This window comes from Beta vulgaris, chromosome 5 (genome assembly GCF_026745355.1).
Source record: "Beta vulgaris subsp. vulgaris cultivar EL10 chromosome 5, EL10.2, whole genome shotgun sequence".
Lineage (NCBI taxonomy): Eukaryota > Viridiplantae > Streptophyta > Magnoliopsida > Caryophyllales > Amaranthaceae > Beta > Beta vulgaris.
In genome coordinates, this window is record NC_079206.1 from 35,786,640 (window position 1) to 35,814,630 (window position 27,991).

Here is a 27,991-nt window from a genome sequence, read left to right on the forward strand (position 1 = left end):
TCTATTTCGAACGAAGATATAGACAATAGGAAATTTATTATATTATGATTCTCGTCCAAGGTCATCTTGTTGGCAATATGACCTTCAAACAATGTGTATATCTCTAAATGTGATATTATGATTGATGACAATTAAAATTAATTAGTTAAATTGGTATATTTAGTAAAAAATCGCGACAAATACCCCAGTAAATCTCGTGGAACGTAAGAAGTCTTCATAATGTCTCTTTTCTGATGAATGATCACACACTATAGGTGATTTAAGTAACTCTTGCGATATCCTCTAATTCTTGAGCCATAACATTTGGAATTTGGCTAGATAATGATTTGAGAAAAATGAAATGTAATCTTACTCAGAAAGACCTCAAATCAAGTGGGACATCTGCAATTACTAAATTTAATATGAATGCAAATGCTGGACATATCTAGAACGTTGAAATATCAAAATCATACAATAATAACACGATCGCCAATGGTGTATTAAAGAAGTATTCAGGGGATCCACAAGAGAACTGAGAAAGATAGTTGAAAACTCTGAAACCTGTTTTGCAGTAACTGACGGAGAGCAAAATATTTCAGCAGCTGCCACAATGCTATTCACTATATAGTTTGCCTATCAATGATGACTTGGATTGGTACAGGGATAACTTCTGAGAAAAAAGTTGATCGATAGAAGATGCCGTATATACTATTTATCTCAGGAGAAAACTACGTGCCAGCCTTCCAGGATGCATCCAGGACAAAATGCTGTCCAAATCACCTCAGCCAAATCAAATAGCTATCACAGTGAACCCAGGTGGTCTTATGTAAATTCAGACCCAGAAGAAATGGTTTGTCCGATTCGAACTTGAAGCTTGAAGGAGATGATTCTCGCAAACCTATTGGAATAGGTTCTTTAGCCTCTCCACGGATACAGCTGCTCTTTTGTTTGTTGGTTCGAGAACAAGGGCATATCTAAAATCTGCAAGGTAGAACATTATTTTATTCTTTAGCCCTGTTTATCATGATCTTACAACTTGGCTGCATTCGCTAATTTCAAATCAAACTAGAATAAAGAGCATTTTGACACAGCTGCTAATCAGTACTGTTCAGCTTAATCAAACAATCAACACAGACACAAACTACCTCTGTCCCAAAATAAGTCAAGTCACTTTTACTAGTTCAGGTTGTCAAAATAAGATGTCACCTTTCCTTGATAAGGTTAGTTGGTGAAAAAAACTTATTTAAGATACTCCTACTCATATTGGGTAATAGGGAGAGCAGGAATGATCAAACTACTATTAGAATTTGTTTAGTAAATTGTAGTATTATATCTTTAGGTACAGTGTGACAATTATTTCCAAAAGCAAGGAGTATCTCTTGCTATTGTTGGTGAGTACTATATGGTATGTAAGTTGACCAATACAGTCATATAACAAAGTACACAGTATAATACGCTATGTAGAAGCCTGTATTACAACAAATTCATCCTGATAAAAACTTGGGTTCTAGACGTGACAAAATATCAGCATTGGCTCTTGTAAAATTATCATCACGTTAACATCAGAAGGTTCTGACCAACTCCATATTCAGATTTTTTATAGTTTCTTCCTTTCTGTATAATCAAAAGGCTGACTGGCATAATCAACTGCATCCTAGGTTTTGATACTTCACATGTATAAAAGTCATTGAAAAAATTCTATACATAAGTTACTTATAAATCAACAATTACTGTCCAAGTTTAAAGCCGGTCTCATTCATATTCCATTCCACAAAAGAAATAACCAAGAAGCACATACACCTACTCCCTGTAGAAAGAAGGGCAGTGGGGCAAAGGGGAACACACCTTCAGTTGCCTCTTTGTAGTAGCCGAGCATTTCTCTTGCTGTTCCTCTACGTAAATATGCCTTCACATTCTGCACAATTACGAAATTGAAAACAAGGAATAAGCTATTTAATTTCGATATATATACCTTCACATTCTGCACAATTATGAAATTGAAAAGAAGGAATAAGCTATTTAATTTCGACCTATGTTACTCAAATATGGCTACAAGTGTCCACTGGAATTCAGTATCCGGATGTTAGACTCGGCCGTTTTGTAGACAATGGTAAAGTTTTTGGTTAGAAATGAAGTAGCCAAAGGTCGTGCCATGTGCGACATAACACGAGTCCGGCATGGGTATGTGAGGAAATTAGAGAGTCCGAGTAGCATAAATGTTGATCATTTGGATCTCAGCAAGATGGCAATGTGAAACAATGTATGGCCATCCTAAAGAGTAGGAGAGAATCGTCACAAACAGCATCTACTCAATTATTTGAGCACATATGTATGATTCAGATTCTTTATCAGAGTCATATATTCCATCTGTTCTTCCATACTTCTCACTTAGCATGTTTGGCAACATACAACTTTGACCATTAAAAATCTTTGATAATCGATTATGAAAAATTCTAACAAATTGACATTCTGAAAAGTATACAATGAGACAAGTTCAACGCCACATACCTAAAAGCATTTTGTTTGAATATTTCAGAAAAAATATATGGTCAAAATGAGTTATGTGGATAGTGGCAAAAGTCAAAATGGTCGAAGAAGAAAAGATCAGAGAGAATATAAGAGCCTTTTTCCAGGTTTGAAATATTGTGTTGCTACAAAATATAGTGTCCATGTTGATTGGTTTGATAGAACTCTTTCTTGATATGATATGAACACACAATAAGAGAGTGATAGGCAAATTTTGTTATTGGAGACCGTGTCAATCCCATGAGTTCTGTACATGCCCAAAAGAAATCAAGCAAGTTGCTAACATTGACTTAGAAAAGCAAATGTTAGGTCATAAAAGAAACACTTATAATAAGTATTTACCAAGGTCTATTATTCATCAAAAAAAGTATCCAAGAATACATGAACAGAATTCCCATTGTACTTTCCTTTTTATCAAGGAAATGAGAGTTGAGAGACAATGGACACAAATGTAAATTGCTATTCAGACAAAAATAGCAATGAAACCATTTTACATAAATGAACACGAATTGATACAAAAAAAGAGGTGACTGAGCCAGTTGATGACAGACAATCTGCATACCTTCTTATCAAGGTTTATGGCTTTAGTGCAATCCGCCTCGGCTTGAACAAAGCTGGAAACAGGAAAGAATTAAGTAAAGATGATGTCATCAATCACAAGTGACTATCACTTTTGGATAACAATATAGGAGGGAAAGGAAAGGGGGGGGGGGGAAGAAAGGGAGGGGGAAGGTGGAGCTCCATTGGTGATGTTTATCAAAGAGGGACGGAAAATGGATTCTTCCCTCTCCCTCCCTTTCCTTCCTCAATCGCTTATCCAAATAAGGGAAGTCCAATTCCCTTCCCTTTCCCTCCATTCCGTAAGTGAGGCCAATTAGCCATAAATGGAACAAGAAGATAAACCCCTTGCAGGGGACAGAAATAACAACGAATGGATAGCAAGCCAAACACTTCAAAAAGCCCAAAATTTTGCTGCTCATATTTTTGGGCAGTTGTTTTCATATTAAGGCTCTGTATAAGTCAAGTCTGAAGTGAAGTGAACTGAATAATCTGAACCGAACTGAACTGGTCTGAACTAAATTGAGTATTATAAATAATTACAAGTAGAATAATGTTATTATCATCATTGATAATGATAATAATTAATGATAATGATAATGATAATATAATAATAATAATACTAATAATATGCATAATAATAATATTCTTATAATTGAGTAATATTAATAATAACAAGTAGAATAATAATGATATGTAATAATATTACTAGGTTGGAGATCGTATGGAAGAAGATTATTAGGAAATTAAGAATACTCCTTTTGTTTATTTAATTGCTACATTTTCCTTAAATGTTCTTTTTTTTAATTGGTACATTGTTTAAACTTATTTATTTGGAGTTCTTCACCCACCAAAAAGTAATGCTCCCTCCGTTTCCGAAAGTTCTTCCAAAAGTAATAGTCCATGTTTTCAAGCCTCTCAATAACCCCAATCAATCAAACAACCCTACGGTTTTCACTTCCCATGGAACAATTCTAGATCTACCAAGCGAAAAGAGCACGGAGAAAAAAGTAACAAAATCGAGCCTTTTCTCCTCCATTAAGATGGGACTATAATAAGGTGAGCTCATCAAGTTCGTAGAGCCTGACCATATATGATGAAGCCACCATATATTACTTTTTTGTGTTTGGTTTTGCATTTTGGGGGTTTCTTTCATATGTTGTTGCTTTTGCGGCTTATTTTCTCTCTTTACTTTCAAAAATGATTCATGACCCTGTTTGCAGGTTTTGTGATCAAGTATTTTCCACTAATTACGGAAGCAACTTTTTGTGGTTAAGACAAAAACAAGTGGCTATCATACATAGTTTGGATGCATAGATATTTCATATAACCATTTGCTATTGTTCTGGTATCACTATGAAGAGCCGAATTCGAAAAAAGAAAGAAACCCCCAGATTCGGAACCCGAAAAAATAAAGAGAGACAACATATTGATTAAACTTATTTTACATTCACAAAATAATAGAGGGGATAGATGACATCGACTGAGTTCGCATTAGTCGTGCCTTTGTTTACATATATCATATACTTTGACCCGCAACCATGTCAAATTAGTATCCCACGTCTCAAATTGTATTATAAGTATGACCCTTGTAACTTCTAATGCTTACTTGCCACTTTAAATACAAAACACAATACTAAATTCAGAGTCAACATTACCCCTATACCCCCTATACCTGGACAAAGGCTCTCATCTATACTAGGGTAGGGGGGAAGGGTAGGTCGTAAACTATCATGTTTCCAACCAATCAAAAATGCAATGACCTATTTCAAAACATATAAGAATGTAGAGGATATGGCGAGCCATTTTAATTTGCTCCATTAGAGTCCAAAAACTCATGAATTTTAGGCGTAACTGGAAATGAACAATGCATAAGATAAAAATACCAACTTCTTACAGCCAAATATAGTTGCAAAGGGTCCAAAACACAATTATTTAGTACCTCCCAAGCTCCAAATATGCTGCAGCCCTATTGCTATAATATGTTGGACTACTTCCATAAAGCTTGATTGCTTCCGTATAAAAATTGATAGCTTTTTGCCATTGCTTATCTTTGAATGCTTGATTTCCCTGTAGCAAACAAGAAGAAAGTACAAGAGAAGAGGAAGTTAGAAAAAGAGCATAGCTTGATTTTCCCCCTCCAAACCCCATTGAGGTACAAAAAGGTCAAAGCAACATCCATAGCAGTGGATTCGAAGAGGACACATATTTTGGTCACATGCATATCTACCTAATAAGATATTCTAAAAAATGAAAAAAAAAAAAGAGTAAAAGATAAAAACCACGTATGTGAACTAGTGGTGCATTCAAAAGTTAAAGTCCCATGTAGCAACCTACTTGTGGGGTTCTTAAAACTTATTTGTGAATGGATTCTAAAAACTCATATGTGAAGGGTTCATGTGAACAGAAAAGTACACTAGAGAGTTCTATATTTGGATGAAGTTCGACTTGGAAGAAACTGTAGAACGAAAGTCATCCATAAGGTCAAATGCAACCCTGTTATTCCTTTAATCATGCACTTAATTTAGCTTTAAGACTTTAACATATGGGTCAAATGGATATTTAAAACCAAGCAACAAGGATCCCTCTTCTTCCTCATCCAGGTCAATCTTAATTGATGTCATAGAACTCTCAAAGACGGGCAATGAAAAATCGTCGGAGATACACTATATATAGGGCATATTAGAATCTTGCTAGTAGCTTGGAGAATAAGAATGGTAGTATTTTTAGAGATACACTATATATAGGGCATTTTAGGGAGAGAGAACGCATGTTGAAAATTGTTGAGAATATTGGTAAGCTTTTAAGTGTTCCTTTGAAAGAGGATCAAGCCTCTCGAAAGCTTGGATATCATTTACAATTGCTGTAATTTTAGTCTATCACGCAAATACTCATATTCTTCCTTATTTTCTGCCATTAATGATGCTTAGACTATGTTATTTCACAGCAAATGGTATCAGCAGTACAATTCTGAGAGAGTAAAGTGCTACTTATCCAATTTCAGAAAAAAAAAAATCTGCAATGGAGTTCACTGGAGAAAGTGGAGAAAGTGGAGAAAGTGCAGCACAATAAATGGAAAAGTGGATTAGAGAGATGTTCATGTACATCAAACGACAACGAGACCAAGAATTTGCAGCATGAAAACCCATAGCATACCCAAGTTATAAACATGGAGAATAAGCAGGGCAGTAAGTAATTTGACCTTTTCTTTAGCAATCTCTGCAGAGCTTTCCCGACTCAAAGTATTGGATGTAGATTTTGTTTTAGAAAGAACATCTAGTTGCTCCTGAAGAGATGAATACATGGTTTGTACTGTGTCAAGCAAGAATCGATCACCTCCATGCCGCGCTATAAAGGACACTGAAAGGGGGCACTTGTTAAAATATCCAAGAGGCACCGTAACCTGCATTAAGTGACAAAACAAGGTAAGAAACAAGCTTCTTACTATAAAGGAGATAGTAATTCACCATATAGACATAAACAATAAAGGAAATTTCGTCAGGTTTGACGTAATTCTCAAATTGAACCTCACATTTGGGGAATTCCTTAGATACCCCTAAACTTTGACTTCATGCTCAAAATACCCTTACTATTGACGGAGTTCTAATGCCATTAGGTTTTTTCTCTCTCTCCTCTCCATCTTCTTCATCTCTTCTCTCACTATCCACCATTGATGGCATCCTAAACCTCCACTTTTTTGTCTCTCCTTCCACCTACATGTCTTTCTCTCTCCTCGTCATCTTCTTCATCTTTCTTCATGTTCATGTGACAATCATTTATGGCAATTTCAGTGCCTCACCAATCCTTTTTCAACCCCTCTTAAAACCCTCCTCTCCATCTTCTTCTGTCACTCTCCTGAACTTCACAACCCTTTCAACTTCATTGCTCCTTATTTTCATAACATTATTCAAGCACAAACCTAGCCAACCCCCCAAACATCCATAAAAAGAAAATAAAACCCAAGCCAAGTATCTATGACCAAATCCATGGGAATGACGGAAAAACCCATTTCTAAAACCCAGGAAAACCATAGCAGCAAGAACAACAACAACAACCATCACTAATTTTAAGGGAATTTTACAAGAAGAGAGAATTAACTTCACCATCATAAAAATGGGGGAAATTCACAAGATGAAGATGGGGAGGAGGGAGAAAGGCATGTAGGTGGAAGGAGAGAGAAAGGCATGTAGGTGGAAGAAGAGAGAGAAAAGTGGTTTAGGATGCCATCAATGGAGGATGGTGAGAAGAGAGATGAAGAAGATAAAGATAGAGATAGAGAGGAGAGAGAAAAAAAACCTAATGGCGTTAGAGCTATGTGAATAGTAAGGGTATTTTGAGCGCAACGTCAAATTTCAGAAGTATGTGAGGACTTCCACAAATGTGAGGGGCAATTTGAGATTTACATCAAACCTTACCTTAGGAATCTTCCCAAAAAGTAATAGTAAACCAAATCAAAAAGACAAAGAGATGGAAACATATAGCTTACCTCACAACATCCTGATAAGCTGGCAATAGATAAGAGACTATACAAACGGCTCAAATAAATTTCTGATGATAACTCTTTTGCACCCACTTTTGGGGGAGGATCAGCAAATGTAGGGATAACCAGCACTCCATCATCCTGCTCAAACAATATATCAATATTAGTAAAAGTGAAGCCAAACAATTTCAAATTGACACCATAACCAACTGAAGGTACTAAGATATACTCCCTCCGTCCCAAAATATAGTTCCCATTTTTCTTTTTTCACGGTAATTTATACAAGTAGAAAATAAGAAGGATAATAAAGATTTTTTATTTATTTAAATAAATATTGTATGGGAAAAGATGATTTTAGGAGAGAGAATGAAGAATAATTGGTGAAAGAACATTAATTGTAACATTTTGGTTGAATAAACAAAGGAAAAAACAAAATTCAAAAAGTAAATAAATGATGGGACACGGTTTTCCTAGACAAATTACGGAAAAATGTGGAACTAAATATGGAAATGGGAACTATATTTTGGGACACCCAAAATGGAAATAGGAACTATATTTTGGGATGGAGGGAGTATAAGAACACACTTCAGAGCATGGCATAAAAACTCAGTCGTCCATCATGTATTGGCCATTAATGAAGGTTTATGTCCATGAAAGGACAAAAAGCTTTGAGCTGAAACCAGCATCAATTGCATTGGTTAGCAAAGGCAAAAGTGTATTTAGAACACTAAGAATCCATACCTTCAAAAGTGAGTTGAGTGCAAGCCGCATTTCATTTCTCATTCGACTCATCTTTTGAATCTCACTCTCATCAATCACAACGGATTCATGGAACAGTGCTGCGATCCTGGCATCAACATCAGGTTTCACTAAATTCATCCACTCTCCATGATTTCCCTTAAATTCATACCTGTACCGGACATCAGATTACGTACAACTATTCTAAAAATCTTTGAATCTGCAATATGCCAGCAGAGAAAGAGAACATGGCCACATATTACAATTTATCTTCATACAGAAGGCAAGAAAAAACAAAATAGACATGTTACATAAGGAGTACAAACTCCTTGTACATTGATACAAACAGTAACAGAACACTTGAAGGATAAAAGCAGAAGGCTGATTTGGCTTGCATTAGAGATTTTGTCTCCAAGAAGCAGCCAAAGCATGACTGGTGTCACCTAGTTAGCAGAGTGCTTTACATATTTGATAGCTAGTCAATTTTGTGGTTCATTAGATTTATTAATCTATTTAAGAGTCAATATCATATTTTAAATCATCTAATACAAGGAAATAACATTTAATGAAGTCAGTTATTTTTACTTACATAAATTAGTCTCTTTTCAGAAAAAGAAAACCTTATAAACTGCTTTTATGACACAATTTTTCAATCTATAGAAGTGTTCCATGACTCTCCATAGTGAGTTTGTGTTGGAAAAAATGAACAGGGCCACCAAAGTCAAATGCAGCTGAGCTATGATAATTAAGCTGCGCACATGAAAAAGGAAACTTAGACAATAAGAATATAATTTAAACTCCTGTAACTTCCCCCCCCCCCCCCCCCCCACCCCTGAAACAGAAGAGAGGAGAACTGACGCATGGATTCTATTAAGGGAAGATAGAAGAGAAAAGACAGTCAAAAGAGTGATAATTGAGGGTGAGAAATGTGCCTAACATGTTCACCTTACCTTCTGAAAGACACCTAATATGTGCTAGAGACTAGCCTACAACAATAATTAATTCGGGCATTAGAAAAATGCACAAATTAGTAGCCACATAGTTATGTTGATTCATGAGCAAATTATGAGTACAACCTTCTCATTATTCGAGATGTGAGAGCTCTCCGCATGTTTTTAACTCACTATATTCTGAATACCCTTCTCTCTTTAGCCATTATTCCATTTACAGACTAAGAGGACTACACCTTCACCCATACATGTGCTCACACCAGATTCTAGACCCCAGAATATATTCCCTGACATCACATAACAGACTCAATAACTAACTTATGACAATTGCTAATGTGCCCTTCTTGCTGTTACGGATGGTGACTTCTAGAATAAGGGTGCGTTCTGTTCAACTTAAAAAATTAAGTTTCAGGTCCAATAAGTTCAGATAAGTTCAGATAAGTTCAGATAAGTTGCAATAAGGTCTAATAAGTGCAATAAGTTCCAATAAGGTCTAATAAGGTCCAATAAGTTCCAATCAGGTGCAATAAGTTCCAATCAGGTGCAATAAGTTCCAATTAGGTCTAATAAGGTCCAATAAGTTCCAATCAGGTCTAATAAGGTCCAATAAGGTCCAAATAGTCAATGTTTAATAAACATTTGTATTATTGTCCACTATTTTGTTATTCATAATTTCATATCACTATTAGCTGATTATGTTATTATTAGAATTTTAATTAAAGTACCACAATGATTATATAGTATTATACTTGTATTAGTGTCTATTATTTTATTATTTATTTGTATTATGTCTATTATTTTATGTTAGTGGTAATAAGGTCCATAAAAAATTTTGAGGGGTAGTATTTACGTTAGTGGTAATATTTATGTTATTCATGGTCAATGTTTTTGTCTAATAAGGTCAAATAAGTTTCAATCAGGTTCAATAAGGTCTAATAAATTTCAATCAGGTCCAATAAGGTCTAATAAGTTTCAATCAGGCTCAATAAGTTCCAATAAGGTCCAATAAGGTCAATCAGGTTCAATCAGGTCCAATAAGTTCCAATCAGGTTCAATCAGGTCCAATAAGTTGAATCAGGTCCAATCAGGTCCAATAAGTTCCAATAAATTCAGTTCAGGTTCAATAAGTTCAGTTCAAATAAGTTCCAATAAGTTCAGGTCCAATAAGTTGAATAGAACGCACCCTAAGTGAATCTAATAGGAGGTGGGGGTGGATATCTTGCATTACCTTCTCGGGAGTTGTGTTGAACATTTCCTCAGTGAGTGATGTAGGAAGAGTCCGAGAGACATGAGCTGTGCCTACTGCTTTCATGAGTTGAGACTTGAGAGACATCGAACACCACCAACTTGTATTCCCATTTATGATAATCAGTCCCCACCTCCTATGTTCCATTAAGAGCTTCAAGCTGTGTTGATCAGTTCTCATAGTAAACTTCCTACCCAACAAATAATTTCTCCATTTCTGAACTGCCAACACTATGGCCATGAGTTCTTTTTCATAAATTGACTTCAATTCCCTCTAGGACCAACAATTCACTGTAGAAAGCAATTGGATGGCCTTGTTGACTGAGCACTGCCCCCACACAAAAACACCAAAACCTCAAGCATTTGTGTCTAGCATAAAAGGAAGAGAAAAAGTTGGGCAACTGTAGGATAGGGGACTTTGTCATGACCTGCTGCTGTAGCCTAAATGATGTGTAGATTCAGAGGACCGGCCAAACTGATCCTTCTTCAGTTGGTCACTAAAGAGGTTTAGCAATCTGGAAATAACCTACTAAAACTTCCTATAGTTCTATCCTTAATTCCTTATTAGGTGAGTGAAGCCTCTTAACAGATTTAGAACCCTCAAGTCTTGATTAGTGAGTGAAGCTAATTAAACCTTAAGTTATATCCATCTATCTTCCATTTTCCATCCATTTTTCCACTTCAAATCCTCCATGATCCATCCCCTAGTGAGGTTAAGTTTTAGCTTGCCTTACATAAACAAGAAAAACACAAAAAAAGCCCCAAACACATGCTTAGGCACACGTTTCCAAATCCCCAAAGTCACTTCAAAAGCCTTGGAGTTGCCACGAGACATACCCAATTTGGTTACAGCATAAGTGGAAATGAGATTGTAGGTTGCTCCTGAATCTATCATAACAACAGCCTGCTGTCCGGCCACTAAACAGCCAGTTTCAAAGTTTTTGGGTTTGAAATGCCAACTACAGAGTCAAGGGAAATCAAAAGCTCGATAAACCGGCAGCGATACTCAAAGGAGCCGGTTTGCTGAACAACGAGCACTGCTCGTGTAGTGAACCCATAGTGAGGGGACCAAATTGGCGGAGGATTAAGGCCTTTAGCTCTTCCCAGCATTTCACCAATTTTTGGTTATGCTCCCACTGGAAGAGCAGCAATGCACTCCAGAGACACAACCGCAACTTCCACTTTGTCTTCCTCACTGAGGTGATAAGATTTAAATATCTCGGGTCACAAGATCCATCCGTCGGGGTGAGCTCACTATTTCATTGACAGAGTTCTAATCCGCTAAAGGTTGGAAACGGGGGCCATTTTTCTCTCTAATTACCCAAAAACTGTCTTGCTCTAATACCAACTTGCTAGAGATTAGCTCTAAACAAGAAGAAAAATTAGATAAATACACAAAGTAGTCAGTATTGGGTGTCGGACTCGACAACTCAGTCCGAGGGTCATAAATGGGAAATTTCAAACTCAAGGACTCACGGACCCGTTTGTTAAGTGTCCAAATTTTGAATATGGATTCAGAGACACGGCAACCTGTGAAAAATATTGAATTTATTTCTACTCGAAGTATATTTTTAGATTTTTATAATTACTTTTTAGTATTTTCTTTATAAAATGTGAGTAAATGCTCCGTAATCTTGATAACATGCTGCTTAGTGCTTAGAAAATCAGTCAAGAAAGCATAAAGTTACTGCAAAGAAAGACAAAATATATAATTTTTAAAGAAGAAAAGAAAAGAATCAGTGATTAAGGAAGAATAAAAAAATCAAAAGAAAGGAAATAAAGGATGCCAGTTGTAGTATTGATAGCTTGAACCACTAAACCGTATTATAACATTGACCGTTCATTTACCCCCTCCCTGAAAACCAAAGTTTCATGCACTTCTCTCTCTCCAAAAGCATCGGTGGCTCGGTGTCAAGTCCACTTTCTTCCCCAAAGGTCCGACCCAAATTTCGTGTCGGCACCCGCATCGTGTCGTGTCGACACCGGTGCAGCGGTGGGTGGCGAGGTCCGAGTTTCCAGAGTATGAATACAACCTTCTCACTATTCGAGATGTGGAGAGCTCCCGAGTCCCCACATTTGTTCACCTCACTATATTCTGAATACCCTTCTCTCTCGAGCAATTATCTCTATTATACTCTCTCCGTTTCTTTTTAATCTACACACTGTTGCTTTTTCTATTTTTGGTAACATATCACATCTACTTTCTCCTCTTTTTCCACCCATGTCATTCACCCTTTTAATATTTTAACGCACTCTTTTGTTTCTCTCTCTCACTTTTCAGTTTCTCACTCCACCTTTTGAGTTTTTCTCTCATACTTTTGTACTTCCTCCTTGGTTCTCCCCCAAAGTGAAGTGAGTAATTAAAAAGAAACGAAGGGAGTACAAAGGAAGGGCAGGAGGAAGATGGCGTCCTTCTGAAAAATCTATATTACCCTTAACAATCTAGTGGAATGAAAAAAATTACAAAAGTAAACAATCTAAGAATCCTTCCTCATTTCAACATGTCATTCTAAACAAGTTAAAAATGGTGTATGCATCAAATATTTCAATCAAAATATCTAAGCCTATTTTATAAGAGAAGATGATATACATGATGTCCTTAGTTTTAAAATGAGCAAGGCGCAAGTCGCAAGGCGCACGCATCCCATATGCGAGGCGCACCTTTGGTGCCAAAATCCTTAATTGTCAATTGTAGAACATAGCTTATACTCAAAACTACATAAAAATAATAAAAATATCATATAAGCTATTGTAACTTAAACTAGAAGCTGCTACCTACTTTTGGTACAATTAACTAATGTGGTTATAATGATTTCCTTTTTTTATGTTTATCCATGAAATTAATCTACCTATTACCAGCAACTGTAATTGAAAAATTAATTGTATATTTTGGAAAAAAGAAATCTGACTAGAGGCTAAAAAGAACAGAAGCAGAAAAAGAGAGACGGAAAGACACAGACACAGAAAAAGAATATAAATTAAAAACAAAGAAAGCAAAAGAACATGTGACCGTTGATCACAGCTTCTTTCTTTTTTGTAAGAGACACGTGACTACTGTTGCAAGCTGGCAATAAAGCAAAAGGCTGTAGAATAAGTTAAATAAAAACAAAAAAAAGGAAAGAAGGAAAAATTGACAGAAGGATCAATACTAATGCGTGCATTGTGGTCAAGGGAGCACAATGAGAACTGTGCTCCCACACTACAAAATAGAACATTTACGAATACGAAAACGAACATTTTACTATTGAAGTAGACCATTACAAAATTCATTTACGAAAACGAACATTTTATTGTTGAAATGAAACATTACAAGAATTCATTTATGAAAAGAACATTTTACTGTTGAAGTGGAACATTACCAGAATCCAAATACGAAAATGAACATTTTTGTTGAAGTGGAACATTACTAGAACTCAATTACTTAAATAGAACATATGCTTATCAAACATAGAACATATTTTTAGTGAAAATAGAACATATTTATTGGTGGAAAATATGTTTTGAAAGAAAAGTTTTTGAAATTGAACATTTGTTTATCGAAAATAAAACAGATTCACAAAATATTGAACATAATTTTCTGCTGAAAAAATAAGCTTAAAACGAACATTTGTTGAAATAGAACATTTGTTTAATGAAAATAGAAATTTTTTTACGAAAACTAGAACATATTTTTTTTGCTGAAAAATATGCTTAAAATGAACATTTGTTGAAATAAAACATTTACTTATCGGAAATGGAACAAATTTACTGGGTGCTAAAAAATAGAAAGAGAAGACCGATGAAGACCACCGGAGATGCATGACCGGCAAAGAATACCGGAGATTGCTCACCGGCAATCTCTGCGAGAGTTGGCAAGCTTTTGCCCACAAAAATACATTTATTTATGAGATTCTAAATTTAGGGTTTTTTTCAGATTAGGTTTTTGATTTCAGGATGAAAATTAAGCAATTTTATGCAATTATTTGAGGGCTTTTGTTCGAATTTGAGTTTGAATCTTGGCCTCTTGGGTAAGTTTTAATTTTGTGAAATTTGCTTTTTACAAGGGTTTTTGCTCAGATTCCTTCTCGCGCATCTAGCCCGAAAGCGACCCTAGCTACTCCCTGAAAAGCGGCCTGAGGCGCGCGCCTCCCTGAAAAGCAGCCTGAGGCGCGCGCCTCCCTGAAAAGCGGCCTGAGGCGCGCGCCTGCCTGCGCCCATTGGTCGCCTCGCCTAGGACGTCTAAGGCGATTTTCCGTGCGCATTGAGGTCTTAGTGCCTAGGCGCGCCTTTGAGCACGCTTTTTAAAATTAAGATGACGTCCATCTTAAAAATCTAAAACACTCACCACCTTTGATACTCTTTAATTCAATCAAACCAACTCATCATGACGATTCTTTATTTCTTTTTGTTCAAAATTAATTCTCAAAAAATTAATATTAAAAATAACAAGTTTTGAAATTAACACATGCATCGCGTGCATATAAGGCTATTTCTATATATAGACTAACAGGACTACCCCTTACTCCCATAAATGTGCTCACATCAGACCCTAGATGCACAATGTCCCTGACATCACATAAAAGACTCAATAACTAATGGAAATTAGTGATGTGCCCTTCTTGGTGTTACTGATGGTGCCTTCTAGAATAGGTATATCTGATAGGAGGTTGGGTTGGATAATTGGATACCTTGCAATATGTCACATCTTAATCTCAGAAACTATATATTCAGATGATGTAGTTCATCCATTCAATCTCAAGATCGCACAATTTCCTTAATTGTGAAAGGTTTGCATACAGTGATTTGTCATAGGTTGCACGCCACGGCATATGGTGCGTATAGTGTGCCCGCTGAAACAGGATTTAGCACAGACAAACTGAAATGTGGTTCGTAGCAGGTAGGAGCAAACAAGGTAACACTAAGCAAGATCATGATCTTATAGGAAAAACTACATGGCTCATCAGCAGGAGATAAAGACGCATTATGTTTAGTAGATAGTATGCCCCATAAAAATATAAAGGACCCCTTCTCCTGAAAACAGAACATCTGACTTGCTTCATGGGCAGGAGAGAAACAATTTCATTTTCCAGAAGAGATGGTGACCATATTTCATACTCCCTCCATTCCTTAAAAATCGCCCCATTCTCATTTTGTCGCTTTACAAAGAATTGTGTTCAGTTTGTAGGTAGTTTTCTATTGTAGTTTTTCGGGTAAAAGAAAAGGTAGAGAGAGAAAGTGGGGACCATGTTACCTAGATAATAAATGGGGTAATCTTTTGAGGAAAAATTCAAAAGGAAACTGGGCCCTTGGGAAATCTTTTGAGGAAAAATTTGAAAGGAAACGGGGCAATCTTTCAGGACAGGGAGTAGATCAAATGCAATATATAGAAAGTATGAAAATTTAGGTATTGAGACATAATATTAATTCCCTTTTATGTATATTGAAATGAAAGCTCTTCGTGTAAGCGATTAAAAGGCATAATTGAATAACATCATGGTAGCAGATTTAAGTTGCATTGAACTTTGCAGCACAGCGACAAGGATTTCAAGATACCATCACCAAATGGGCATCTTACAAACAATGCAAAATTAGACAGCTTTCATATGAAATTCATACCTATAGAGGGACTGCATCACATGAGCGAGCAGACTAAACATAGAAGTCTTCACTTGATCATTATTTTGCAGGGCGGACAATTCCAATAAACTTGAGACCTTAGAGCTTAAGTACTTGCCAAGGTTTTCATGCTTTAAAACTTGCCCTGTAAAACTGTAAATTAAATTCATGGATACAAATTGTGTGACAAAAAGGACAAATGATTATGCAGCGACAAAGTAGTAGAAGCTAACATTTGAACACAAGTTTACATCATACTCCTGGCCAGTTGTCCTACTTCCCATTTTGAGATGACAATTTATTGCCCACATTGAATAATAAATGAAAGATTCTATATTTTATTCTTCTTAAGTATTCCTCACATTTCACATATAATTAGTGCACTTCCTTATCCAATACTTCAAGGACGATTTAGAGAATTGTACTTTTTTATAGGGAAATTTGTTGACAACTAAATTTGTGTTATTTTTGACAATTACGTAACATTTTTATCCTTTTCGAAAAGAAATACCTATTAAAAAAATCACTATCTCTTGCCAGAATTCATATAATCTAGCCAAATGGGACCCATAATGGCCGCTTCTCATATTAGAATCTTTCCCTCCCATCACTCAATTGTGCTCCGAGGACCCTCAAAAACTATGATGCTCGGACTCGAGTGTCGGATCCTGGATTGGAGAGGGGACACGTTTTAGAAGCATCCAAAAATCTGGATTTGGACTCAAGGACACAACAATCAATAAGAAATGTATTGACTTATTAAAAAAATTTAATATAAAATAATTTCAAATAAACTTAGTATAAAAATTATCTAAGCCGTTTGAATTTAAATTTTTTTTTTTGTTGAGTCTAAATTGTTGTTAAATGTCAGTAGTCAACAAGAAAATAAGGTCCTCTGTACTAAACTACTCCATTTTTTTAAACCAGGACTGCATAAAGAAGAGAAGGATACAAGTCATAAGTGGAGTTTAATACTCAGTTAACAAGAAAGATAAAAGAAATTATCAAAAGGATGCTGCCAGCTGTAAATTTAGTAATTAAATCTTCAACCCTCCCCTTCTCCCCGCTGGTTTTATCGTCAACCTCCTCTCACTCTCTCAAGTCTCTCTCCTTTTATCTGCAACTAGAGCAACACAAATCCATTTTCACCCCAGCAGACGCATATCCCGTGACCGCACTTAGGTCGGTTCGGGTACGTCAAGGGCAAAAATAACACTAAGGGCCCGTTCGTTATCATTTTTTTCTTTTCAGTTTTTTTGAAAACTAAAAACCATAAACATGAAACTAGAAAAAGTGGTTTTCACTTTTTAGTTGTCAGTTTTCAAAATCATCATGTTCGCAATAAATTTGACTAATTTTTTATTTATTATAGACATATATCATATGACTTTAAAAATCAAAAAAAAAACCAAAATACAGAAAACTACAGTATTGCCGAACGGGCCCTAACATTTTTATTTAACTTTTTCCGGCAAATGGTGGTATGGTACTTGGAAAGAAAAAATTAATAGTAGGTACTTTCTCTATTTCTAGTCGATTGTCCCATTTTTCATTTGAGTTTGTCCCTAAGACTTAAGAGAATGTCTATTGCATGTCCTAGTGACATAGTCCACACAATCTCTCTCTCCTTTTCTCCTATCCAACATGCAAAAACACCTAACTCCAAAAAGTTAAAGAAGAGAAATGGAGCAAAACAATAGGGACAGAAGGAGTAGTTTTATTATGAATACTTCACAAAAAAATAAAAGAAACTAAAAATAATTGTTTCTAGGAATTGAAGGATATTAAGTAGTGGTCAACAAATTTTCCTTATTTTGAAATCTACATGCATTAGTATTATGCCTCAATGTTTCAACTAGGACTATCTCCATGAAGAAAGAAAGTAACGCAAAATGGATAAATGAATGTAAAGGATAGTTTTGTAATTATATTGTCTAAGAACCAATCTAAAGATGCTGAAGAGGGGAAGACGAAATTCTCATGTCATTCACAACACAAAGATGTCCTAAAATAACAATCACTGACGAAAAAGAAAAACATCATGCAATATACTCAAGCACCCATGAAAATAATCGAAAAGGACGAAATACCAGACAAAATGAGCCAATATATGCACCAAGTGCAAAAGCATTCGGCAGTCCACATCCCTCTCCCTCAAAGAGCTCTTCTAACCAAATGCTTTGGATCCCAATAAATCATCATTATTTCATTGTGCCATCTACATCTTTAGAGAGGCTCTAAAGAAGACAACTTTTCCTCCATTACGGTATCACATTAACCTTCATTTCTGACACATACTTCTCTCCTTTTAGTGTTGTGTCCCACAAGGTATCCCAATTACCAAGACACAAATGTTTAAATCAATAAGCTCTCAGTTCCAACTCATGAGATTCTTTACAAGACTCCACTCCCTTGCTTATACACCAATATACGAAGATTTCCTAAGAGTGACAATTCATGTCATGTGATCAGCAAGGAAGTGCATGAGCATGGCAAACCATGCAATGACAACATTCCGAATTCTTAGATCAAATCCCTATAGCATTTTAGGATGTAATGTGTAACTTAGGCCATGGGATGGCATGGAGAATGGCCCTCGGGTGACAAGTTTAGGAACCCTAAGCATGATTTAAGTAACTTAGAAACAAAGATAAAATAAAAAACCAAGTGTAGATGGGGTGAAAGAAAGGGATGCAAGGTAAAATTGTCACCAGTGATACATAAGAAACTCTAGAGGAACATAGGGCTAAGTTTCACATATCTAACTCCACATATCGCAGGCAACTTCACACAGAGCAAGAATACGTACTTCCAAATAGCTTCTCCGTAGATTTAATCACAGGCTGAACAAGGCGATCAGCAGGAACTTTAAGCAGCTCAAAGCAGTCGTCAGCTATTATTATCTGCCTCGGACTTCGTGGAGTTGCAAATTGAAGTTTCATCATGACATGAACAACACGCCTAAGAACACTAGGATCCTTGGCAGAGCAACCTGTGAAAGTTTCAAACAATTAAATAATGTAGTTGCCAATCTATATCATCCATTCTCAAACAATCAAGGTACTGCCATACTGATGATGCAAGAGCATCCAAATCCATATGAGCTTATTTGGCAGCAACATTTTAAACCTGTAAAACATGTGAAATGCACAAACTCGAAAATAGACCATACAAATACAAAATTATGCAATAACTTATAATACTATACTCCAATTCCTATTATAAATTAGTTTTTCTATGATACTTCCTCCATATTAAAATACTTGAAAGAAATCTCCATGGCATGCTGATGCAGGAGAACAGATCCTGCTAAGATAGAATAGAAATAGAAGAGGTAGAATAGACTTTGAGAGAGAAGAGAGGTTAAGAATCCAGAATTCAGAAAGAAATAGAAAGGAAGAGAGATAGAAAATAACAGGAGAGAAGAAGAGTGTGTTATATTCCTGAATGATCTCTCATACCAGATATTACAGCTATTTATAAAGCAATTAACAAACCCAGCAAGTTAACAGAATAACAGAATTCTGTTATTTTGTTACTTAACAACTTTTGGCTCCTAACATTCTTTATTAAAAATGTATTAATTTCTACCCTTATCATACTTTCCCCCTTAAAAAGACTTGTCCCAAGTCTTAAGTAACCACAAATGTAGGGTAAGCCTTTTCAAAGACTTCAGCAATTTCCCAAGTAGCTTCACTGGTAGAGTATCCTTCCCATTGCACCAAGTACTGAACTTGGGGTTTATTCTGAAATTTAATCACCTTCCTATCTAAGATAGCTGCTGGGTGCAAGATGGCAGTATCATGTTAACCTTGAAACCACTCTGGTATATGTGCAGCAACTGGAAGAATACCATGGAACCTTTTTAGTTGAGATACATGAAAAACATCACGTATATGGGCAGTACTTGGGAGCTTCAATTTATAGGCAACCTTGCCAACTATAGCGAGCACTTGGAAAGGACCATAATACTTCTGAGAGAGTTTTTGTTGCTGCGTTTCTGTACTGAAGTCTGTCTATAAGCCTGTAGTTTTAACCATACCCAATCCCCAACAAGAAAAGATCTCTCTGACCTGTGTTTGTCAGCTTGCATTTTCATTATGTTCTGAGCTTTGAGTAACTCACCCTTAAGCTCTGTAATCATAGCTTCTCTTCTTTGCAAACTCCTATCAACAGTAGCAACAGCAGATTCTCCAGCCAAGTAAGGGAGATGTAGGGGAGGTGGTTGATTATACACCATTTCATAGGGAGTTAAATGAGTTGGAGGAATGGAAGTGGGTGTTGTACCACCACTCAGCCAGAGGTAGCCACAAACACCAGTCTTTAGGCTGATTGCCACACATGCACCTTAAGTAACACTCCAAACATCTATTTACTACCTCTGTCTGACCATCAGTTTCAGGATGGTAGGAAGAAGATAGTAAAAATTCAGTGCCTTGTAATGAAAATAACCCTTTCCAAAAGTTGCGAAGGAATATAGCATCCCTATCACTCACTATACTTCTTGCCCATCCATGAAGCTTGAAGATATTATCTAAGTAAGCTTGAGCAACTTGAAGGGCTGTAAATGGATGAGCCAAAGGAACAAATGAGCATATTTCCTCAATCTGTCCACAACAACAAAGATAACTTCATACCCCATATTTACTACCTCTGTCTGACCATCAGTTTCAGGATGGTAGGAAGAAGATAGTAAAAATTCAGTGCCTTGTAATGAAAATAACCCTTTCCAAAAGTTGCAAAGGAATATAGCATCCCTATCACTCACTATACTTCTTGCCCATCCATGAAGCTTGAAGATATTATCTAAGTAAGCTTGAGCAACTTGAAGGGCTGTAAATGGATGAGCCAAAGGAACAAATGAGCATATTTCCTCAATCTGTCCACAACAACAAAGATAACTTCATACCCCATAGATTTGGGTAGACCTGTGATGAAATCCATGGATATGTCTACCCATAGCTCCTCTGGAAGAGGTTGTAATAACCCAGGATAAGCAGAAGAGTCATACTCAGCAGCTTCACAAGTCACACGATTTCTGACAAACTGCCTAACAGTTTTGGTCATCCCTTTCCAATAGAAGACACGATTTCTGACAAACTGCCTAATTTTCAGCTTTATATGTCATATAAAGGGAAGCCAAATCTACTCTTTGATCATCCGGAACTTTGCACAGATCAAAGTACCTCATGCATTTTTTAATCCAATTCCTAGGATTAACTCCATCAAACTTAGGAAACTCAAGTTTGGGATTAATATCTTGAATAAGATTTCTGGGTCTTGGAGTAAACTCAGAACCATCATTAGATGCAGAAGTTGAAGCAGCAGAATCTTTTAATTCCTTCACCATTTGCAACAAGTTTTGCATCGTTTTGGCTTGATCTTCCAACTTTTTCTCCAATGATTTCACTTGTTCTTCCATAACTACAGACTTCCTAGTAGCAGGCGCCAGAATGAAGAGTTTTCACCACAATTCTTCAGAAAACCCCCCAACTAGTTTAGCTAATTTCAGCTAGAAATTACTAATTTTCACTTATGCATTTCATCAAACACTGAATATGCATTTAAGAAATAAAATGAATCTCTACTTGGTGATATCACTGGTTCAAGTTCATATCATTGATTTCATAACAATTATTTATTTCAGAATATCTCATCTTTTTATTAAAAAAGAGAAAGTGTGGGGAGAAATGACAAGACGATATTGGAACATCAATTTGGAAGAGATGATGGAAGCGGGAGTTCATTTTGGTCACGGTACTCGGAAATGGAATCCTAGAATGTCGCCTTATATCTCTGCATAATGAAACCCGATAAGGTGGTGTTTGGAAATGTTGATTTCATTTGAATTCCTGGATTTGAATTTAGGAATTATAAATTCCAATATTGAATTCCAAATCAATTGTTTGGGAAGTTCAGAAATTCTAAATCCATTATTTCAAATCCAATGCATGTTTGGATAGACTTCAGAATTCTAATTCCACACTTCATCACTACAAGCGAGTTTTTCACTAGAATTATGAAAAATTAGCTACAAAAATTAAAATGAAAAACATCTATAACAAGGCTCTATTTATCATTATAAAAAAAATAAAGGAAAAAATTGAGAATGAGGAAGATGAAGTAAAAACCATGGCTCCTCTGTTAATCATTCATCAAACTATACAAAATGGAATATGGTGCCATGGTGGTGAGGTAGAGGAAAGAGTGGACAAGGAACCCATATGTTTATGGCTGAGGAGAGAGAAAGTATGGGTTTGTCATTTACAAAAATTAAGAAGTTCAAAAAAAAAGGAAAAAATACGATTTCAGGAGAGAAGAGAGCAGTAGTGTAGCACCAAAAAAAAACGATTCAAATGACATGGTTTCAGATGTCATTTCAGATCCTTTCTTGTATGGAGTTTTTTTTGTTGTGTGAGATTTGAGCGAATTCTAGAATTGAAATTCTTTGTCCATCCAAACATGTTTGTTCAAATCCAACATTTCAAATGAAATGCTAATATCCAAACAAGCCATAAGGGGCTTTTGAGATTTTTCATAAAATTCCATTCTACTTGAACAGGAAATAGAGATGGTACTGCCTTTATTAACTTCGATTTTACTAATGATTAAATTTGCATTGTTCATTTTCTACTGCGATGAGCATTTGCTGCGTTTTGTTTGGGGTTTTCACAACAGGTAAGGGTATCAAGTAAGCTAATTCCCTTACTTGTTGTCTCTCAACAATTTAATCATTCCCTTCACCTCCTCCTTTCCCCCAAAGCCACTATAAAACCAACGCCCCACCATCAGAAAATCACCCCACGAAACACTCACCCAACATAAATCCAACAACCACCACCACCGAGTTACCCCACGAAACCACCCGCACACCCGAACCACCACCTCGCCGCCACAAAACCGCCATTTCACCACAACAAGAAAACCCAAAAACGAAAAAAAGGCAAGAGTAATAATGAGATTACCTTTTCTTATTTTTAATTATGGCTTTAGATGGTCAAATTCGGCCATGAAAACTTCATATCTAAAGTTTCTATGGTCGAATTTGAGTTTTTATGGTGGTGAAGGAAAAGAGAGAAGGAAGGCAACAAGAAGGCATCGGTGGCGGCAGCAAATGAGAGGTGTTGATGGCAAAGAAGAGGAGGGGCGGGGCGGCGGTGAGGCAGTCGTGGGAACGAGTGGTCGGTCATTGGGAGAGAGTAGGAGAATATATATAGTGGAGTGATGGTGAGAGGAGAAATAGATCTACTCTATCAAAACAACAGCTTTTGTCATGTCAAAGGGTTAAGCTTTTCATTCTCCTTATTTCTATTTCTTATACCCTTTCCCTTCCCCTTCATAAACGAAACACCCCCTAAAAGTATTTGTCGTTTGATGAAATTTCCTTTGTAGAATGTGATCTACAGATCCCTCTGCCAGCGACCATCATGGATCAACTAATCATCAACAATATCAAGCCTTTATGGCATCTTTTGGAGCTAAATTGATTACACAAGAAGCTAGTATTCTATATAAACACGTACCAATTGTATCAAGACTTGTTGAGACAGGAATAATTCCTGAATGTGAAATAGCTCCATGTGACGCCCTAAATCCTATAACACCACAAAATCCAGACGGCACTCGAATACCGCCAACGGCATCAACACCTGCCAACATAGTAAGCTACAACTTCAATAAGAAATAAATAAAAGGTACAGAAAAATTTAACAAAACAATAGGCAGCAAAAAGCCTTCACCTCCCAAAAAGTATAGCATAAAATATATGCAAGGTTGTTTGGAATTGAGGTATCAAATTGAAAAATCAAACCCCTGAATTTTGCAACAAATATTTAGAATTCATGCTTAGCTTTTCATGCTTTCAGCAACGATATCCTCAAATCCCCTTCACCACAAGTTACACCACATATAGTGCTAATCCAGTTCTAGGCCATGGAGAAAGCAAACTCATCTAGCATTTTCTCACTCATGGCTGACGTAATTGAATGAGTATAATCCCCTTTTATCCCCTTCTTACAATGAAAAGGAATTTGCCAAAACAGGTTGGTCATTACGGCAACCATGGCTTGATGTAAGGGAAAGGAACACCTCTAACTTTTAGCTAAGAGAATAGTTTAAATCTAACCTGCTGCTAAAGACGAGCTATAGAAGATAGCCCATGTTATAACCACATCTTCATCATATCAGCAACACATGCTATTTCTCAAACCCTTCAATATTAGAAATTCAAGAGGGGGGTACAAATTTGAGAAATTTTTATCTAATAAGCCAAAAGCATTTTATTTAATTGCAATTTCCAGCAAAGGAAAAAGGTCTGGGATTTCAACGGAGCACAACAAAACTCTACTGACCAAATCAATTTACTACAACCAAAATACTTATCATCCCAACTAAGAGATGCAAAGATGTGAGAGTTTCATATCAGAAAAGAAATACTTAAGCAGCTCACCCACAGAGAAGTCAACAAGGTTAGATGCAACACAAACAGCAGCTCCACTACATGAGCCCCCAGGAACTCTGCCAGGCGCGCCAGGATTTGAGGGTGTATCATAGTGCTTATTTTGTCCACTGACACTGAAACAGTAATGAATGTTAACAAAGCAAAACACAAAACAATCATTGTAACTAAGCCATAGGGTAACAAATAATATTGCAAACACTAAGTTTCCCAGCAATGTTGACAATTAAAAACAAGTTTAACACATACTGTAAAGTATGCATTAGGCAAGACAATGAAGTGAGAATCGGAATATGTGAGCTAGTCCATCTCATTATGCTATAGATAGTAGAGCACATTGTTTCTTATAGATCTTCTTTCTAATAACTCTTGACAACATAAAACACTTTCAGCACATAAGGACAGCTTATACGTAGAGCTATGCCTCAGCCCACAAGATCAATAAGCGCAACTGTCATGCTTTGCGAGCTAGACTATCTCATTAAGCTAAAGAATAGAACACATAAAGTGCTCATAGAGCTTGTATCACTATAAGAGTATAGCCAAAATTAATCATAAGTTTAAATATATAATTACTCTTCTATGCTATAAAATTTTGTGAAAAGGTACTCTGCAAGACAAGAAGTTTTTAGTTTATGCATCATGATATGTCATATGACACCCAAAAAGTAGTTAATCACCTGTATGCCATCTCATCAATAGTGGTTCTCCCAACACAACTAGCACCACCATCTACGAGAGTTGACACCACAGAAGCGGTCCTTGAAGCAGCCTCATGAGTCCTAGCCCAGTCCGGATTGCCAAAACCAGTCACAAATCCCTCAATGTCAAATCTGCACAAAGTAGATGAGATATATAGGGGGAAAATACAATTCAGATTAATGAGATAATAGTGACCCGTTTCATACTATGGAAACAACACAGAACAAAGTTACGCCAGTGAATAGCACTATAGCACAGCTGACTGACAATTACCGCATAACATGATGGAGAAACGTAAATTTCTAGAAATTTACTTTATCAGAATTCCTATGGATGCCCATTACTACCTCATGACTCATAAGATCTATCTTTTAGAAGGAATTCCCATCATGAGAGAAGGATAAATAAATTAAACTATTAGGTACCGATGTACCATTTGTCAAATTTGTTACCAGATTGTGTTAATCAGAGCGAAACAATGGCTAATGCTCACTCTTATCCTAATTTGAACTACATTGCTCGTCAAGACATCTGAAAAGGGTGGGAGCTTTTGTTCATATAAAATTGCCCAAGTAACTTGATAGTAATGACAGTTAGCTATTGATTTCGAACACTCCGTTTTTGTTATTGTATCCACTTGTATCCTTGTAATAGAGTTCATACATAATAAATTAAGGAATCAAAGAGACAGATGTAGTTAATTTTAGTGTTCATAATAACGACCTCGACCGATCTTTGTGGCATCTTTATATGCAGATTAACCTTAGTAATTTGCTTCATCCATCCTCTACCTTGAGTATGGATTATCGAAGTTAGCTATTAGATTAAATTGCTTTGTGATCACTAATTCACTCTGTCAACCAGTTCTTGCATTTTTTGCTTGAGGTAATAAGTAGGCACCTACGAACAACTCCAACTGATAGCACCATCATGAGCTTTGGAGAGTTTCCCCTCCATTAAAATACATCAAAGAGGAGTTTCCTTGGGATCCTGCACTGTGCATAGATTGAGGAGGTGATTCAATCCCCACAATATTCTTCATTCTCCCTCTTAAAATGGGCACAGAATAGGATCCAGTGCCTCCCCATCCCCTCTAAGACGACATCCCCTCTTTTACTAATTTTTATTCCTTGGTGAGAAAACCCAGTGACAATAGATGTCTAAATTATCTCAAGGAACATGCGGTCAGATATCTCCAAAAACCAACACATAACCTAACACCAATAGAATAAACATAAAATTGGTCCAAGAACACGAAACGCTTCAGGTATAATTTATCTTGAAAACGAATCCATTAAATGCTTCCTAATGAGAATATTTTCGTCAACTAATCACAACAGGACACACTTATTCAAACAGTTTAGTTGTAAAAATGTCTGATTGGTATCATCAAACACGCAAAAATCTTCCTTTTCGTTGAGTTCCATAATAACACGCACAACCATCAAAAACCCATCAGAATCCCCTAAATATGCAAGTTGTTTTGAGTATCTCCTACAATTAAATAAAATGCTGCTGCTTAAAAAACCCCAGAAAGAAAATATATACACACATAAGTTTAACACCGAAACCAACAAAAACCCACCAAAATCCGCTACAGAGTATGCTCATATGATTAAACCAACTGATGCTGCTGAAACGCCACAGATAAGTAAATATGTGTATATGTATACACTATATTTTAATGATGAAACCAACAAAAACCTGTCAAAGACCTCTAAATAAGCAAGTTAATAGAGTATTCTCCTATAATAAAACAAGCAGATGCTACTGAAAAAGCTACAGATAGATAAGGTGCTACATATATAGACAAAATATTGACAACCAAACCAACAAAAACTCATCGAAGTCCCCTAAATAAGCAAGTTCTTCAGTGTATTCTCCTGTAATCGAACAAAAACTACTGAAAAAGCTACAGATATATAAATGCTACATTGATACACAAAACTTTCAGCAGGAAACCAACAAAACCCATCAAAGTCCCATAAACAAGCAAGTTCTTCACAGTATTCTCCTATAATCAAACAAACAGATGCTAATGAAAAAGCTAGAGATAAATAAATGCTACATATACACACAATTTTAACGACGAAACCAACAAAGTCCCCTAAATAAGCAAGTAATTCAGAGTATTCTCCTATAATTAAACAAATAGACTACTGAGAATTCCACAGATAAACAAATATAGATAATTTAAATGACGAAACCAAAATATTATGCTTTATGCACTTACAAGTCTGAAACAGCGAAAGTAAGAGCAGTGAGAGGGTAAGGTGCTTTAGGAGGAGCAGGTTGAGGAGGAGGAAGAAGTTGAAGTCTTTGAACGAATGCTCCAAAGTCTTCTCTGATGGTTTTTTTTAGTTTTCTAGTCATAAGCAAAATACCAGCCAAACCCAGTCCTAGCATTACCCATATATTAGCGGAGGAGGACGCCATTGATGTCCGCTTGAGAATTAAGAAGAAAAGAGAGAATTTGCAGAAAGGGTATTTTCTACCGTTGAAGCTTGAAACGGATGGATGGATTGCTGGGGTGGGAGTTCGCAGGAGGAGGGCTTGTGGAGTTGTGGTGTTTGAAATGACTCGAAATGAAGAGACGCAAACATCTAGGACATGTAAAAACGTACTTCTATTCAGTCATCGCATTGGGTTTCCGGAAGATAATAGGAGGAAGCTTTGCCAAATTTCTTCTAGAGACCGTGGACAAAATGTTAGCTTTGAGGCAGTTCGAGAAAGGGGAAGAGTCGAGTCGAGTCGAGTCGA

General features: G+C 36.3%; 1 protein-coding gene across 1 annotated transcript; it reads right to left on the reverse strand.

Moving 5' to 3' along the window:
- Window positions 1–449: 449 nt before the first annotated feature.
- LOC104893816 (translocon at the outer membrane of chloroplasts 64) lies at window positions 450–27,938 on the reverse strand. Its single transcript, XM_010679951.4, has 13 exons — window positions 27,465–27,938; window positions 25,210–25,362; window positions 24,521–24,645; window positions 23,595–23,720; window positions 18,881–19,063; window positions 16,072–16,216; window positions 8,285–8,453; window positions 7,550–7,684; window positions 6,266–6,466; window positions 5,006–5,133; window positions 3,068–3,119; window positions 1,825–1,894; window positions 450–960 (listed from the first exon to the last, which is right to left on the reverse strand). Exons 1-13 carry the CDS (start codon window positions 27,665–27,667, stop codon window positions 878–880), a joined length of 1,773 nt encoding a protein of 590 aa, XP_010678253.1. The 5' UTR covers window positions 27,668–27,938; the 3' UTR covers window positions 450–877.
- Window positions 27,939–27,991: the final 53 nt, after the last annotated feature.